Source organism: Marmota monax, unplaced genomic scaffold (assembly GCF_021218885.2).
Source record: "Marmota monax isolate L192 unplaced genomic scaffold, Marmota_monax_Labrador192_F-V1.1 WCK01_AAM20220418_F8-fsc00163, whole genome shotgun sequence".
Lineage (NCBI taxonomy): Eukaryota > Metazoa > Chordata > Mammalia > Rodentia > Sciuridae > Marmota > Marmota monax.
In genome coordinates, this window is record NW_026693660.1 from 432,320 (window position 1) to 448,210 (window position 15,891).

Genomic DNA, 15,891 nt, shown 5'->3' on the forward strand with positions numbered 1-15,891 from the left:
AAACAGTGCATGGGCTGGGGGCAGGGGAAAGGTCAGTGGCAGAGTGCAGGCCAAGCATGCTCAGTTTCCTGGGTTTGATCCCTAGCATTACAAAAACAAAACAAAAAAGATATGATGCATGATGACACTGTTAAGTCACACAAACACGCTTGGATCTTATTTTTAATAGAAACTTTTTTTAAAAAAACTTTATGTGGTGCTGAGGATGAAACCCAGTGCCTCACATGTGCTAGGCAAGCCCTCTACCACTGAGCCACAACCTCAGCTCCACTGGATCTCTTCTTGACCGACTTCTAAAAATATTTAAGAAGATCTTATTTCAAAAAGAAAGCCCATTTAAAACATCAGGTCTTAGTAATCATGGTAGATAAAGTATTTTATTATCAATTTCACGATCTAAAAAGTAATTTGTTACATTGACTAAGATAGATCTGAGATGACTTCTTACCAGAATGTATGCCCTGCAGAGTGGCACTGTGGCCCTCAGGCATGAAAGAACACAGTTCCACCCCTCCTCTAGGGACAGGATCAGCCTGAAAATGATGCTGATTCTCAACTGGCACAAATTGCTTTGGGTTCTTCTGGTTTCTTTCCCTGACATTTGAGCTGTGAGGACTTTAGCAGAGCCTCTGCTCTTGATCTCTGAAGGACAAACTAGAACCTCAACTGTAGCCTCAGTCTTCAAAGTCAAGCTTCCTTTTCCAACTTTTTATTTCAGTGATATTTAGTATTAGGTAATAAAAAGATACTTATCATTTTATTTCAATGATAGTATGTTTAATAGGAGATATGACTCAATTGGTTCTGTAAGCCCAAGGGTGACGATCTTCACCATGTCACAAGAGACCCATAGTGGAGCTGGATAAGACTGAGGCCAGATACCGGGGAAAATATACTAACCCAAGGGCAGACAGCATCTGATGAGAGGTGTTACTGGCAAGTCACCATAGGGAAACAGGGTGATCCCTGGCTAAATGACTATCCTCCAGTAGCCAGTTACCAGCACTGCATTCCCAAGTTAGGGGACCCAAGGTCTCTATAATGTTTTCTTCTAAGTGTTTTTTCAAAGGTTCTTAAAGGCAGCATTGCTGCAAGAAGCTATAGGAAGCTTCAGGGGTTTGTCAGAGGTGGCCAGGGCACCAGAGGAGCCCTTGCTCTCAGGATCAGGATGAAAAGGAGTATGGGGAAAAGAAGGAGCAGTGTGGTACCTGAGAGGTTGTGGGATGAGGGGAGAGCACCCTCATATTAAAAGATGAAATTGTGTGTTGGGTGGTGGGATCCTAAAAGGAACAGCTGTAGAATACAGGACGGCCACTGGGAAAGATGAAACTCCAAGGAGATGAATGGCTGACAAGCCCACAGCTGTAGAGCCCACAGCTAAGACTTCTGCACTAGAAATTTCTACCCCAGAGTTTTCTAAATAAAGCCTCTCCCTCTAAAGCAGTAGTCCTCAATGGGGGATGATTTTGCCCACAGGGAACATTTGGCAATGTCAGAAACATTCTGGGTTGTCCTCACTGGGAATAGGGTGCTCCTGACATCTGGTGGGTGGGGGCTGGGATGTTGCGGACCATCCTACCATGCACAGGATGGCCCCTACAACAAGGAATTCTTGAAATGTCCACAGAGCCAAGGCAGAGAAACCCTGTTCTAGAGGGAATACTTTACTCTTATAAGAATCTGAATCTAGAATGAGCCTAGAATGAGCCAAGGCCCTTTGGAACTGACAATTAGACCAAGGTGAATATCCTCTGACCAGCCCTAACAGGTGGATCCCATTGCTGCCTTGTTGAGTGGGCACCTCCAATCCTCCCAGAGTGTTCCACAAATGTCCCATTGGCAGTTGCCAGTTCATATTCCAGCAAGGACAAATCAACTTTAGATCCTCTTGTCTTCTTTCTCTTCTGAAGCAGCAGCTACTTCTTTCTCAGAGCCAGTGCAACCCCAACTGCCACTGCCAGGATGGCGACAACAGCAGCCCCTCCAAATAGCAGCATAGACTTGCCCTCGGAAGAGAGTAGGGCCTTTCCTTCTGCAGCAGGGGATAATTCCTCACTAAAACTCCTCTTCCTTATAGGGATCTCCTTGTCAATTGGCAGTGCAGAGGGCACTCCCTCCTCCACTTCACTAGGTTCCATGGCTGCTGCTCTAACCTCTTCTTCATCAAGCTCTACAAACAGTGATGGAGCAGGGCTGGCTTTCTCAACTGCAATCATTTCTGCATCATGTTCCCTCGTCTCCAGCAAAGAAGAGGCAGTAATGTGTGGAAGCCAGGGAGCAGGGGCTCCAGGGAATGCCTCTTGCAACTCCCTGGCTGGCAAGGCAGTCCCAGCTGCTGCTTCCACACCCTCAGGTATCTCTTCTTTCTCCACATGCACAATGTCAGAGTTAGAAGAGTTGTTCTCACTCTTTTCTCCAGCTCCATTGCTATCTAAGCTTTTGACTTCTTCAGGATCCATTGCGATCTGCTGCCAGGACTCGGGCCCTAGGGACACTGGTAGGCTTTCTGTGTGCCAACTCTGGCTAGCTGACAGTGAGACAGGTAGGCTCTCTGACTGCCAAGAAGTCGTCACAGTTGGAGACTCTGGGGGACTGACTTGTCCGGAGTTGTCACTAGGCAGGATATAAATGTCATTGCTATCTTCTGCAATGACACCAGGGTATTCTTCCTCCTCAGACTCAAGACTAAAGACAGTGCCCTAGAAAAGAAGAGTCAACATAAAGAATGGTCAATATTGTAAAAATAGGTCAAACTGGGAAACAAATTTTCTCCTAAATGAAGTTCCAGGAATAAACATGTTTTTGTTTAGATCCGTGTGATTTCTGGATTGAATGCATTTATTTGTAGGCCAATATACAGCAAGAGTTTTTGACAATCCTTGGACCAGCTGCCTTGAACCTAACATATCAAAAGTTCATGTAGAGCTGGGATTGTGGCTCAGCGGTAGAGTGCTTGCCTAGCACATGTGAAGCACTGGGTTCAATCCTCAGCACCACACACACACAATAAATAAAAATAAAATTATGGGTTGGGATTGTGGCTCAGCGGTAGAGCGCTTGTCTAGCACATGTGAAGCACTGGGTTCAATCCTCAGCACCACACACACACAATAAATAAAAATAAAATTATGGGTTGGGATTGTGGCTCAGCGGTAGAGCGCTTGTCTAGCACACGCAAGGCCCTGGGTTTGATCCTCAGCACCACATAAAAATAAATAAATAAAATAAAGGTATTGTTTCCAACCACTTCCAAACTAAAAAAATGTTAAAAAAATTAAAATTATTATGTCATCTACAACTAAAGAAAAAAAAGTTCATGTATATTCAGTGTAATTCACACATATATGATGCAATAATTAGTGCTATACAACAGAGGAAACAAAAGCATGACCTTGTACTCAGGGGATTTATCAATTAGTAGATATGAAAATAATGCTATGCCATATTCAAAGTGCCAGTTAAGAGTTCAGATAGGAAAATGAGTTCTTTTAGTGGAGGTGAGAGAATGTGGGGATGACAGCTTCAAGGAGGAACTCAGCTGTTTTACTGGACTCTGGAGCAGGGGAAGGTTTTGACAGTAAAGGCCAAACTGAAGATACAATACTAGCAAAGACACAGACCCGTGAAAAAAGTAGAAAACAAGTAGCCAAGTTTAATTAGTGCATGAATTACAGGAAAAATAGAAAAGCTCAGTTAGAACATGACCACAGAGAAACCTGAATGATAGCTAAGAAACAGCGTCATTGAGCAATAAGCAATGATAGGGCACTGAAGTCTTTGAGTTACAAAAGTAGAATCAGAGCTCTGATTTAAAAGTTACTCTAGGGTTCTGGGGTGTTAATCAGTGTTTATCAGCACTTGCCTAGAATGTGCAAGGCCTGGGGTTCCATCCCCAATGCATAATTCACAAAAACAAAGATTTTAAAACTCAAAAAACTAAAAAAAAAAAAAAAAAAAAAAAAAAAAGACCCTATAAAAACTCATACTGTCTTTAGCTGGGCACAGGCTGGGTGTTGTGAGCTAGCTATGCCAGTTTCAGGGAGTTTCTCTTTTTATGGGTCTTAGGTGAGGGGGTTGCATTTGATGAAGCTGATAAGCTCCTAAATCTGGTGTTTCTGATGTGATTTGGGATGTCTGTATGTCCAGATACTCCATGACTGAATTTGATTAATATGTATAAATTATTTATCAATTTGTGCCTAAGGTTGTACTGGGCAGATGTGGTTGTTTACTTGCACAAACAAGGTATAGAGACATTCTGTCTTGGCACTTGTAATCAAAATGGAGTTCGACTACTTTACAAAATGGAGTCAGTCAGGTTTAGGTACAGTCTGAGGACTGCTATTCTATACATTGTAGAGCAACTCTGAGCAGGGCACAGCCTGTTCTCCATACTGACTCAAGAGGATCACTTGAGCCCAGGAGTTCAGGGCTGACCTGGCAACATAGTGAGACCCCATATTAATAAGAGAGACTTGCTGAGGCTGGAGGATCCAAGTTCGAGGCTAGTCTTGGTACTTTAGTGAGATTCTGTCTCAAAATAAAAAACAAAAAAGGGCTAGTAGTATAGCATAGTAGGGCACCTCTGGGTTCAATCCCCAGTGTCACACACATATGAAAAAAAAGCGAAAACAATTTGAAACAATAATCCCCTGTTTTTTTTTTTTTTTAAAGTACTTAGGACCAAAAAGAAAGACTTTTGCATCTACAATCATACGGGTTTTCACTTCTTTCAACTCTTGCTCTATTTGTATTATATCGATAATATAAAACCATCTAACATTTCTGGGACTATCATCAATAATGAATGTTAACAAACAGCCCTTCACAACCAAATGCAGCAGATAAAAGACTGATAAAGATCTTAGTTCTACTGATAAATGAACTCAATTTTCCACTTCTAATAAGTCCCTCTTACACCCCATCAATATCTCAGAACAGAAAAGATGATGCTAAGGTGCCATCTGGCCATTAGATAAGGGCTCAGCTGAATTTTATAAAATAAGTACTGCTACATTTAAAATCTATTTCTAATTATCTGACTCCTTCAGTTAAAAACAAAAGGGCTGTCATACAATATTTAGAATACATTATTCCTTCTGGAACCCATTAATATTTTCCTAGGAAAGCAAATATTAAAATTTAAAAGGCCACAGCATATTAGTATTAGAAGAGCATGAGTGGGGATAAGGCGAATCTTTCCTCTCTATTCCTACCACAAATTTGTCTTCATCATATTCTAGGTTCCACAAAAGAGGGAAGCCTTATCTTGATGAGTTTATTCATTGTCCCCTACAAGTGCTGTACTAAATTCCTAAACCCTGTCACCTAATTTGTGTAGACAATGGGATTTTTACCATTTTGAGGGAGCAGAAAGTGTTTTGCAAATATGAAATCATGTATAAGACATCTCCCTATGTATAAGACTCCATTCATATAAATACCATTGAAGCCTATCAAGGAACTCTAGTTTAAGATCTGTGATCTGGCTCCAACAGGGTCTGGCTTAAAGGCCATCACATCTGGACCACTGTACCCAATCTTTATTTCTCCTCAACTCCTAGATAGCTGAGTCTAGGCCACACAGAGTATTATAATAATACATTTCATACCATACTATATTATTAGATCTCTTAAATTACAGTTGCTCCTCAACCTACAACACGGTTACATCTTTTTTTTTTTAAAGAATTTTTTAATATTTATTTTTTAGTTTTCGGCAGACACAACATCTTTATTTGTATGTGGTGCTGAGGATCGAACCCAGCGCCGCACGCATGCCAGGCGAGCGCACTACAGCTTGAGCCACATCCCCAGCCCCAACAGGGTTACATCTTGATAAACTCTATAAGCTTAAAATATCTTAAGTTGAAAGTGCATTAGCACATTTAACCTACTGAACAACTTGGCTTAGTCTCATCTACCTTAAATATGCTCAGAACACATGCATTAGCTTACAGCTGGGCAAAACTGTCTAACACAAAGCCTATTTTATAATAAAATGCTGAATATCTCATAACTAATTTACTGAATACTGCTCTGAAAGCCAAAACAGAATAGCTATATGTAGGGCTAGGGTTGTAGATCAGTGGTAGAGCACTTGTCTAGCATGGGTAAGGCACTGGGTTTGATCCTCAGCACCACATGAAAACAAATACATAAAATAAAAGTTAAATTCTTAAAAAAATAAAAAAGAATGGCTGTATATATATTTGCACTCACATGTGCATCATAAAGTCAAAGAATCACAAGTCAAACCATCATAATTCAGGGGCCATTTATAGATCATAAGTACTTAAGGGGAGAAAACATGCTTCCCTTAATTGTGCCCATCTGAATCCTCATCACTTCAGTATTTTACCTGTTACTCTTAGCTTCAAAACATATAGTAAAGCGTATGCATCTACTCCACTCTCCTCGTGTGCTTATAGGATTCCATACTTTTTTATTGTATCAATTATAATTATATATTATACAAAGTTAGTACTACATTAATGTAATAATTAACATTATTAATATAATAATTAACTTGGATAAGGTGGTTCAGTTCTTGGCTGTGGGGTCTTTTTCTTTTTTTTTTTAAAAGAGAGAGAGAGAATATTTTAATATTTTTTTTTTTTTTAGTTTTTGGCAGACACAACATCTCTCTTTGTATGTGGTGCTGAGGATCGAACCCGGGCCACATACATGCCAGGTGAGCACGCTACCGCTTGAGCCACATCCCCATCCCTGTGGGGTCTTTTTCACTGAGATAGCTGGAACCCTTTTCTGTATTACTGCTGCCTTGGAATCACCATCCCTTATGGATAGAACACTTAGGATGTATAAGATAACATGCCATCACCAGCTGTTTTAGATCTGCATGTCTCTCTGAAGAGGAAATACATCTGTTTCCAACGTCTACTATAAACAGAAAAGAAAGATTTTCAGTGGAGATCTGAACAGAATTGAACCATAACCAACGCTCAGTTTAGGATATCTCTTAACTGGCTTCAACACAGAAGACTCAGAACATAACAAACACTTTCCATGTCCTAGCAGAGGTCTCTTGATGAGTCATGGATCCCCAAACTCATCTTCCTAATCCCTGCTGCTTTTCAACAAAGATTCTTTACTTCTTTCTTTAAAGAAGCCCTTCCTGAGGATGCCTACTACACTGCACAATTATTATTCTTTTTATTCTCAACAATGATTAGAAATATCTACATTTTACCATAGCTTTCCTGATATTTGTTTAGTCTGAACAACTAATTATGTTTCCAGTGTTTGACCTTTAAATGTTTATATAATGAGCATTCCAATAAATTCACAGTTGACTGCTATGTTGAAGATAGAAGTTTAAGATTATTGTATAATCTCCTTCAAGGACTTTGTAATCTAGTTGGTGAGATTATATGGCTGCAGGCCCTCAAACTTTGCTGCCTAATTTGAAACACTTGTGGAACTTTTAAGAATTCCTATGCTAAAGCTACGACCCCAAACAACTAAATGGTAATCTTTAATAAAGGTAGGACCTGGGTATCAAATTTTGCTACAAGTTATATAGCACAACTCTGTTGTAATAAAATGATCTTCTTTATGGCACCCAAAGCCAAGAGAGATTCTAGAACACAGGCCAGGGACAGGGAGGGTGATTGAAACTTCTCACTGATTGCAAAGGTAATCACTTCATTCACTGAATACTTACAGCCACATCAGTGATATCGTAAGCTTTGCTAATTCTTGGTAAATCACTAATAATGAAGGATGGCAATAAGCAAGATGGATGAAAACATCTGCTACTGGGGCTGGGATGTGGCTCAAGCGGTAGCGCGCTCGCCTGGCATGCGTGCGGCCCGGGTTCGATCCTCAGCACCACATACAAAGATGTTGTGTCCGCCAAATACTAAAAAAATAAATATTAAAAAAAAAAAAAAAACATCTGCTACTGTTTACTCAGGAAACCAGTTCTGTAATTTTCTTGAAAGACTGGAGAATCAACATTGAGGACAATGGTAACAAATTTCCTGTGAAGTTATGTTTATTCCTTTTTGTCAGCACACAATTCTAATTAGGTAGACCCTCAACACCTATGATGAAGGGCTTTCTCTGTTAGATAACTTATACTCAAAGGTTTATCTATTTATCCAACCCTCTCTTCAAGGAGTGCCATTTAGAGAGGGTCAAAAGAAAGGTGTTTGAGCAGAATGATTTTACAAGAAGGAAGAAAAAGGCAAGAAAAAGTAGTAAGAGTATAAAATAGCACCATGTTCCTATTTATTCCTTGTTCACTATAATACAATTATTTCCTCTGTCAAAATTCCTAAATAAGGAATTAATAATATGGGTTAGCAGGTGTGTAATCCTCTATCCTCAATTATCTGCAACTGAGCTAAAAGGAAACGTAATGAGGTGTTGCTTAATATTAAAATTCTTTCTTTCACATTGAAAAATCTAGATAATTAAAAACTGGGTAGACTTTTTGTTAAGTGAAAAATAGAAAGTTACCAAAAAACCAAATGCCAAATGTTTTCTCTGACAAAAGGAGGCTGATTCATAGTGGGGTAGGGAGGGGGAGCATGGAAGGAATAGAAGAACTCTAGATAGGGCAGAGGGGTAGGAGGGGAAGGGAGGGGGCAGGGGGTTAGAAATGATGGTGGAATGTGATGGACATTATTATCCAAAATACATGTATGAAGACACAAATTGATGTGAATATACTTTGTATACAACCAGAGATATGAAAAATTGTGCTCTATATGTGAAATAAGAATTGTAATGCATTCCGCTGTCATATATAAATAAAAAAATAAAAAAAAGAAAGTTAATAATTACCATTTTTGGAGTTATGTTAAATAGTGAGTTAAAACAGTGTGTTCTTGTTTTTCCTGAGCATTTAAAATATTGCACAAAAAAATCCTCAAAAAGCGTTCTTAATCATTGTTTTTTGGAAACAAAGTAATTTCTCATAATTTTTATTCTTAGTCTTAGAATCACACCTGTTCTCACTCTTTGCTCACTGTTCTACAAGTTTTGTAATCTGCTTTTATGCCTTTTCAAAAGAAGTCTTACATAGCTCTTCAAACAGAAAGACATCCAAGGGTCAAAGTGCTAATAGGAGCTCTCAACAATTTCTTACCTGCACTTTTAAAAATTGAAGCTGATTTTAAAAGAAAAAAACAAGTAAAACAAACAAAAAAGGAGACATAACAAGAAAGGTTAGATTTTAAATTCTCAGAAAGGAGAGTTTTAAGGCTCTAAGTCAGGAAAAAAGAAATCAAACTTTCAAAAGCTCCGTAATTTAGAAATAAGGGAAAAGTGAATAAGCCCACAGATAACTTACTGTAAAAAGTCATTTCCCCACATTATTATTTTTTTTGTGGCATGGAGGATCAAATCCAGGTTCCTGTGCATGTTCAGCATGCATTTTACCATGAGCTAATGTACACACCCTTATTATTTTAACAGCTTACAGCTAACAAAAGATTTAAGTGTATGGTGTGCTCCACAGCTAGAGGGCCTTTCTCATTTAAGACATTACAGCAACAAGTGCATCCAATTATGACTTTAGTATAATCTACTGCTAAAATGCCAATTCAGATTAAATAGCTTTATTCCTTATTGTCATAGCTTCCCTACCTTACAACTTATCTCTGTATTTAGGACACGTGACATTTTAATAAAGATTCACCAAATATTCTGTGCTTTTGTACAGTCTTGAAGAAAGAACACATGACCACTGAAATGCTTATAAAAATAACCACCCTTCTCCTTAACAATTACTGTCATTACCGAAGAGGCTTTCACTAACAGAGCTATTTGGGTTAACACATTATATTTTAAGTAGAATAACAACATCTAATAATTCCAACAATCTCAACTGCTTCTAAAACAAAATATTTGTATTGTTGGGAGTATTCATCTCTTTTAATGTTATTTATATGAAAAATGCAAAGGAGTATCTTTAAAGGATTCAGAAATATAAAACTAGCTGTGATACTACGGCATGAGACAGTTTAAATGTGTATAAAAAATCAGAACTGCCCTTTCCCTTTTTCAATAAATGAAACCTGGAGTTCCTTGGCTTGCTAGAATTGGATGTTAGTAACAACAGATAACCTTATATAACTCTTGTTATCTTTGTTCTAAAGAGTTTGCTTAAATTAATCTACTTAAACCTCACAATGCTATGAGAAGGGAGTCTCATTATTTCCTTAAACTGAAGCTGCTGCAGAGGAGACATAATTCTCCTCAAACCATAAGTGCAACCTCAGGACTGGGTAATATGCCCCAGGGTCTATCCTTTCACCCACTGGGCTATCCTGTCTCTTGGGGTTCTGCCACTTTTCCCACTGTATCACAGCATCTCTAGAATTTATGGCTAGAAGCAGACAGAAGAGGTAATTCTTATTTTCTTCAAGCAAACACATGAAGATTTGTGAATGAAATTCTTCAATTAAAATGGGAAACAGAGAAGAAAGGGGTAAGGAGAAAAAGGGAATATTTTAAAATAAGTTTAAAATAAAACAAAATATGATTTGGTTTGATGATAGGAGCTAAGCAAAAATCAACCAAAGAACAATTTCAAAATCTGTAGCGGCTGCTTCCTGGTGTTTATATTGATCATACTTTATTGTTTCACTCCTTTTTGTTCACATTGATTACAAATTATTCTGCCACCTCAGAAATATTTTAACTTCTGAGTCATAGCTGCTGATAAGCTGCTATAAGAATTTCACTGTTCCATTGGAGGATACTCTGGCAGAATTCCCAAGCCCAGCCATATTGGTAATTTCATCTAGGGACTCACTTCCCCTATGATATACCAACAAACCTTCATCATCATTTCTTACACTTTACATAAATCTCTCCTTCAAGTATTCATCTATAAAATGGGGACAGATAAAATTCAAACAGAACACCAAAAACTAAATGCCTCTTTGATCACTATTAACCTACAATAAAAAAATGAAGCTAGGCATGCTGGTGTACACCTATAAACCTACAGCTAGGGAGGATGAGGCAGGAGGATTGCAAGTTTAAAGCCAGCCTCAGCAACGGTGAGGCACTAAGCAACTCAGTGAGACCCTGTCTCTAAATAAAATACAAAATAGGGTAGGGGATGTGGCTCAGAGGTCGAGTGCCCCTGAGTTCAATCCCCAGTACCAAATAAAGAAAACGAAAATATGAAAGAAATTCCAGAGTAGCTTTCCACCCAACATGATGACTAAGAGCCACAAAAATACATTTCAGAACACAACACAGTAAAAACACCTGCACAAAAAAACAGATTCATAAAACACAACTTACCCTCATTAACCTAAACTGATCTGAGTTTTGCCCACCTAATTTTTAGATTACTTTCTATAAGTCACCTCCCACTGTATAAAAACTGTTCTAACAAATCACTAATCTAAAAGTTTCCAAGAGTCTGTATCCTAGAATAAAACAATAACACCACCTTTTGAAGGTTTACTATTCTTAAAACAGAAATCAGAAGTTTTGAGTCAGGAAAAAGATACAAAAGATTAATTTTGTTTAAAATGCTATGACAGACACTGGATGACATTTCACCAATAATCTTTTATGTAAAACTAAATTTTTCATGGTGTTTAGTTTAGTACATGACAATGGAAAAAATAAAAAGCCTTACCACAGTGGACTTGAACTGTTCTGTTCAGGAGATAGACTTACTTCTAGCGTAGCAAGAAAATCCCAGGAAATGAGAGTGAGAAAGAGGAGGGAGGGAATGAGATGAGTCAGAGTCATAGCTTGCCAACTACTCTGTGCCCTAACAGGGCTGCAGGGCAAATAAAAGTCAGAATCAAGGAAAATTTCTTTTTCTTTTTTCTTTTTTTAAATATTTATTTATTTTAGTTCTCGGCGGACACAACATCTTTGTTTGTATGTGGTGCTGAGGATTGAACCCGGGCAGCACGCATGCCAGGCGAGCGCGCTACCGCTTGAGCCACATCCCCAGCCCTTTTTTTTTTAAAAAATATTTATTTATTTTAGTTCTCGGCAGACACAACATCTTGGTTTGTATGAAGGAAAATTTCAATCAGACTTAAACAGACAGAGGAAAACACACACTCTTGGGCTTGGGTTGTGGCTCAGTGGTAGAGTGCTTCCCTAGCCTGTGTGAAGCACTGGGTTTAATTCTCAGCACACATATAAATAAATAAGTAAATAAACTATATCTATCTATCTATCTATCTATCTATCTATATAGAAACACACTCTTAGAGACACATCTGAGAACTTGACATTTGTAAATATGGAACATTTTCACAAAACATTTCACATCACTATCTTTGTGAGACAGATATTCCTCAGGTTGATGAACCCGAGGCTCAGAAAAGTTAAAGGAATTTTCCCCCAAACACAGGGCTAGTATTTGGCAGAGATAAGGCAAGAAACACATCTTTTAATTTTCAGTTCTGTTGGCAATGCATCATGCTCTGACTGAAGAGGCAGAGTAAATGAAAAGAAACAAACAAAAACAATGTAGGAAAATAAACAAACAAGAAATCCCTACATCGTCATTCTAATGCCAGTACAAACAACAATCGAAAGTTATATTCTATCTCTAGCTCTGAAAAGCTACTAATTAGATCTAAGATATATGTTTCTAATTCAATCAATATTATATACTTGACCTTGGTTAATTGTTCCCTTCTTTTGCCTTCTCATTGTACTTTTAACATAGCTCTATCACTCACTGCACATAACATGCTACAGTTATTTATATTTATTTTCTTCAACTAGGTCTGAGACCTGTATTTTATTCAGCTTTGGTACACTCTGGCTGGGCGCGGGCGCGGTGGTGTACAACTGTTATCCCAGTAATTCAGGAGGCTGAGACAAGTAGGCGGCCAGCCTCCATAACTTAGTGATACTGTTTCAAAATAAAAAATAAAAAGGTCTGATAATGTAGCTCTGTGGTAAAGTCTCCCTGGGTTCAATCTTCAATACCAAAACCAAAACAAAACAAAACAACAACAACAACAAAACTTTTGTATGGTCCACACTTAGCACAGCACATGAAATCAATTAAGGCTTACTGTTTACTAAAATTAACCTCTAAGGGCTTCAGCAGTATGATAGATATTATCAATTAATATTCAGAAAATTCTTATGAACCAGGCAGATACTATTAGTGATTTCATTAGTACAGCTCACAGAAAATCTGAAAAATATGGAGGAAAATCATCCCTCTAAGGTGATGTTGTTAGATAAAATAAACACTAGTAGGTCATTCTGCTGGAAAATGAAGAGAAAGAACATGAGTTAGGCTGGGTGGGGTGGTGCACATCTGTAGTACCAACTACCCAGGAGGATTTCTTGAGCCCAGGAGTTCAAGATCAGCCTGTGCAACACAGTGAGACCCCATATCAATAAAAGAAAAAGAACCTGAGTTGGTGCTACTTATGAGAGTGCTCCATATACCAGAAGCCTTAGCTGTGTTAATCCACACAGACACTTAAAGGGCATATAGAACTATGCCACTCTCACATGATAGGGAAGATCAGTAATTTTGACTTAAGACTCTTTCATGTAAGTTTGGAATTATATGACCAAGTCCCAGTCAAATGAAGTAACTAGGATAAAAATCATATATAGCCATGTTTCTTTTTGTTGTTTTTTTTAAAATATTTTTTTAGTTGTAGATGGACACAATAGCTTTATTTTATTTATTTTTATGTGGTGCTGAGGATAGAACCCAGTGCCTCATAAGTGTGAGGCAAGCACTCGGCCACTGAGCCAAAGCCACAGCCACCTGTTGTTGTTTGCTTTTTTTTTTTTTTTTAAGTTGTAGTTGGACACAATACCTTTATTTTTTAAAATTTATTTTTATGTGGTGTTGAGGATCGAACCTGACCCCTTGCACGTGCTAGGCGAGCACTCTACTGCTGAGCCCCGGTCCCAGCCCCTGTTGTTTGCTTTTAACACCTCAACTTGCAGCCACTTTAAAGTCAAACTCATCACATCACATCTAAAACTCAATAAATGCTCTTTCAATACCAATACAAAGGAAAATTCAGCTTAAATATACTAAGAAAATAATCACAAAACAATGGTCATTAAAAAAAGCAAAACCATTTGCAAAACTCCAAAATGCATTTATCTCAGCCATTTTGTTAATAAAATATTTTTCTCTCTGCAAATCTATGCCCAAAGCCTGACCAACTACATACCATCATCCCATTACCAAACAGATATGGCTGCCAGCACTTTCTCCTTCTCTGTAGGTTTTCAAAACTAGTCCACACAGAGAGCTATGCAGTTTGTTTCACCCTGATGTTGTCAAATGGTGAAAACAAACACATTCCTTGTGGAAATCATACTATAGACTTGATATAACAGACATGCTACATCATGTAGTGAAATGCTTTTCTTTTGGAATGGTTTTAAGAGCTGACAACCCAATGTTCAACAAAAGGACCTAATAGGTGATATATGCTGACACTTTGTTTCAGAGAAAACAACTACACTGACTGGTAGAAAAGCAGTATCTTGGTTTTATTTATTTATTTTGATCTTTTTTTTTTAGTTGTCAATGGATCTTTATATATATATATATATATATATATATATATATATACACAGTGCTAAGAATTGAACCCTGTGCTTCACATGCCAGGCAAGTGCTCTACCACTGAGCTACAACCCCAGCCCCAGTATCTTGGTATTAAATACAAAGAAATGGATGGCTTAGATCTAACAATGTGAAATACAGATCAGACATTTAAATTTACAGATGAAATCATATTTTAAATATTAATAAACTTGTTATTCATACGGTAACTTTCTGTCTTTAGCGCAAATATTTGAGTTAAATCAAATACTTTCCATCTAACAATTATAACCATAGACAAACTTTAATGCACTGTCATAATAAAACAGAATCAGGAAGGGAATATATAACACTCTTCTGTGTTTTTCTTCTTCCTTTGTTGTAAAGTACCACATAAGCTAAGTGGAAATTAACCTGAGGTGTCCCTTGGCTCTCACAGGAATCACACAGTACACTGGCCAAAAAAAGGGGGAGGGAGGGTGGTGGCAGGTGGAGGGTGGGTGAAAGAAAGAAGAAGAGAACCCTAGAATAGGAAAAAAAAAATGGCAACAATTTATCATAGTTCTTATTTTTAACAACAACAGGAGCTGAGCACAATGGCACATGCCCATAATCCCAATGGCTCACTTGAGGCTGAGGCAGGAAGATTGCAAGTTAAAAGCCAGCCTCAGAAACTGAGTGAGGCCCTAAGCAACTTTGCAAGATCTTATTTCAAAATAAAAAATTAAAAGGGGGCTGGGGATGTGGCTCAAGCGGTAGCACGCTTGCCTGACATGCGCGGGGCGCTGGGTTCGATCCTCAGCACCACATAAAAATAAAATAAAGATGTTGCATCCACAGAAAACTAAAAAAAAAAACACACACTCAAAAAAAAAAATAAATTAAAAGGTTGGGGATGTTAAGCATTCTGGGTTCAATCTCCCAATACCAAAAACAAAACAGCAGCATGAAAATACTTCTTATTTTCCTACAAATGCTCAGCATTTCATTCAATAAGTGTTTAACAGCCAGGTGCAGTGGTGCACGCCTGTAATCCCAGCAGCTTGGAAGGCTGAGGCAGGAGAATTGTGAGTTCAAAGCCAGCCTCAGTAATTTAGCAAGGACCTGAGCAACTCAGTGAGACCCTGTCTCAAATACAAAAAAGGGCTGGGGATGTGGCACAGTGGTTAAGTGCCCTGGTTTCAATCCCTAATACCAAAAAAAAAAAAAAAAAAAGCATTTAACAAGTATCTAAACCTAATACACTTTACATTAGCATCCATGTTAATTAAATTTCCACTTTTTTTTTATTAGCTCAAATTCTTAGATGTATAGTGGCTAAAAAGTTTAGTGTG

General features: G+C 38.1%; 1 protein-coding gene across 6 annotated transcripts in view; it reads right to left on the reverse strand.

The window, feature by feature from the left end:
* Window positions 1-358: 358 nt before the first annotated feature.
* Window positions 359-15,891, reverse strand: part of Bcl2l13 (BCL2 like 13) — a 76,387-nt gene continuing 60,854 nt past the window's right edge. For 5 of the 6 annotated variants that reach the window (XM_046459807.2, XM_046459808.2, XM_046459803.2 and 2 more), the window contains one exon: window positions 359-2,699. In XM_046459807.2, coding sequence (XP_046315763.1) covers window positions 1,917-2,699 — 783 coding nt within the window. In that variant the 3' untranslated portion in view covers window positions 359-1,916. The remainder of the gene's footprint in view (window positions 2,700-15,891) is intronic. The other variant, XM_046459813.2, reaches the window with a different exon arrangement.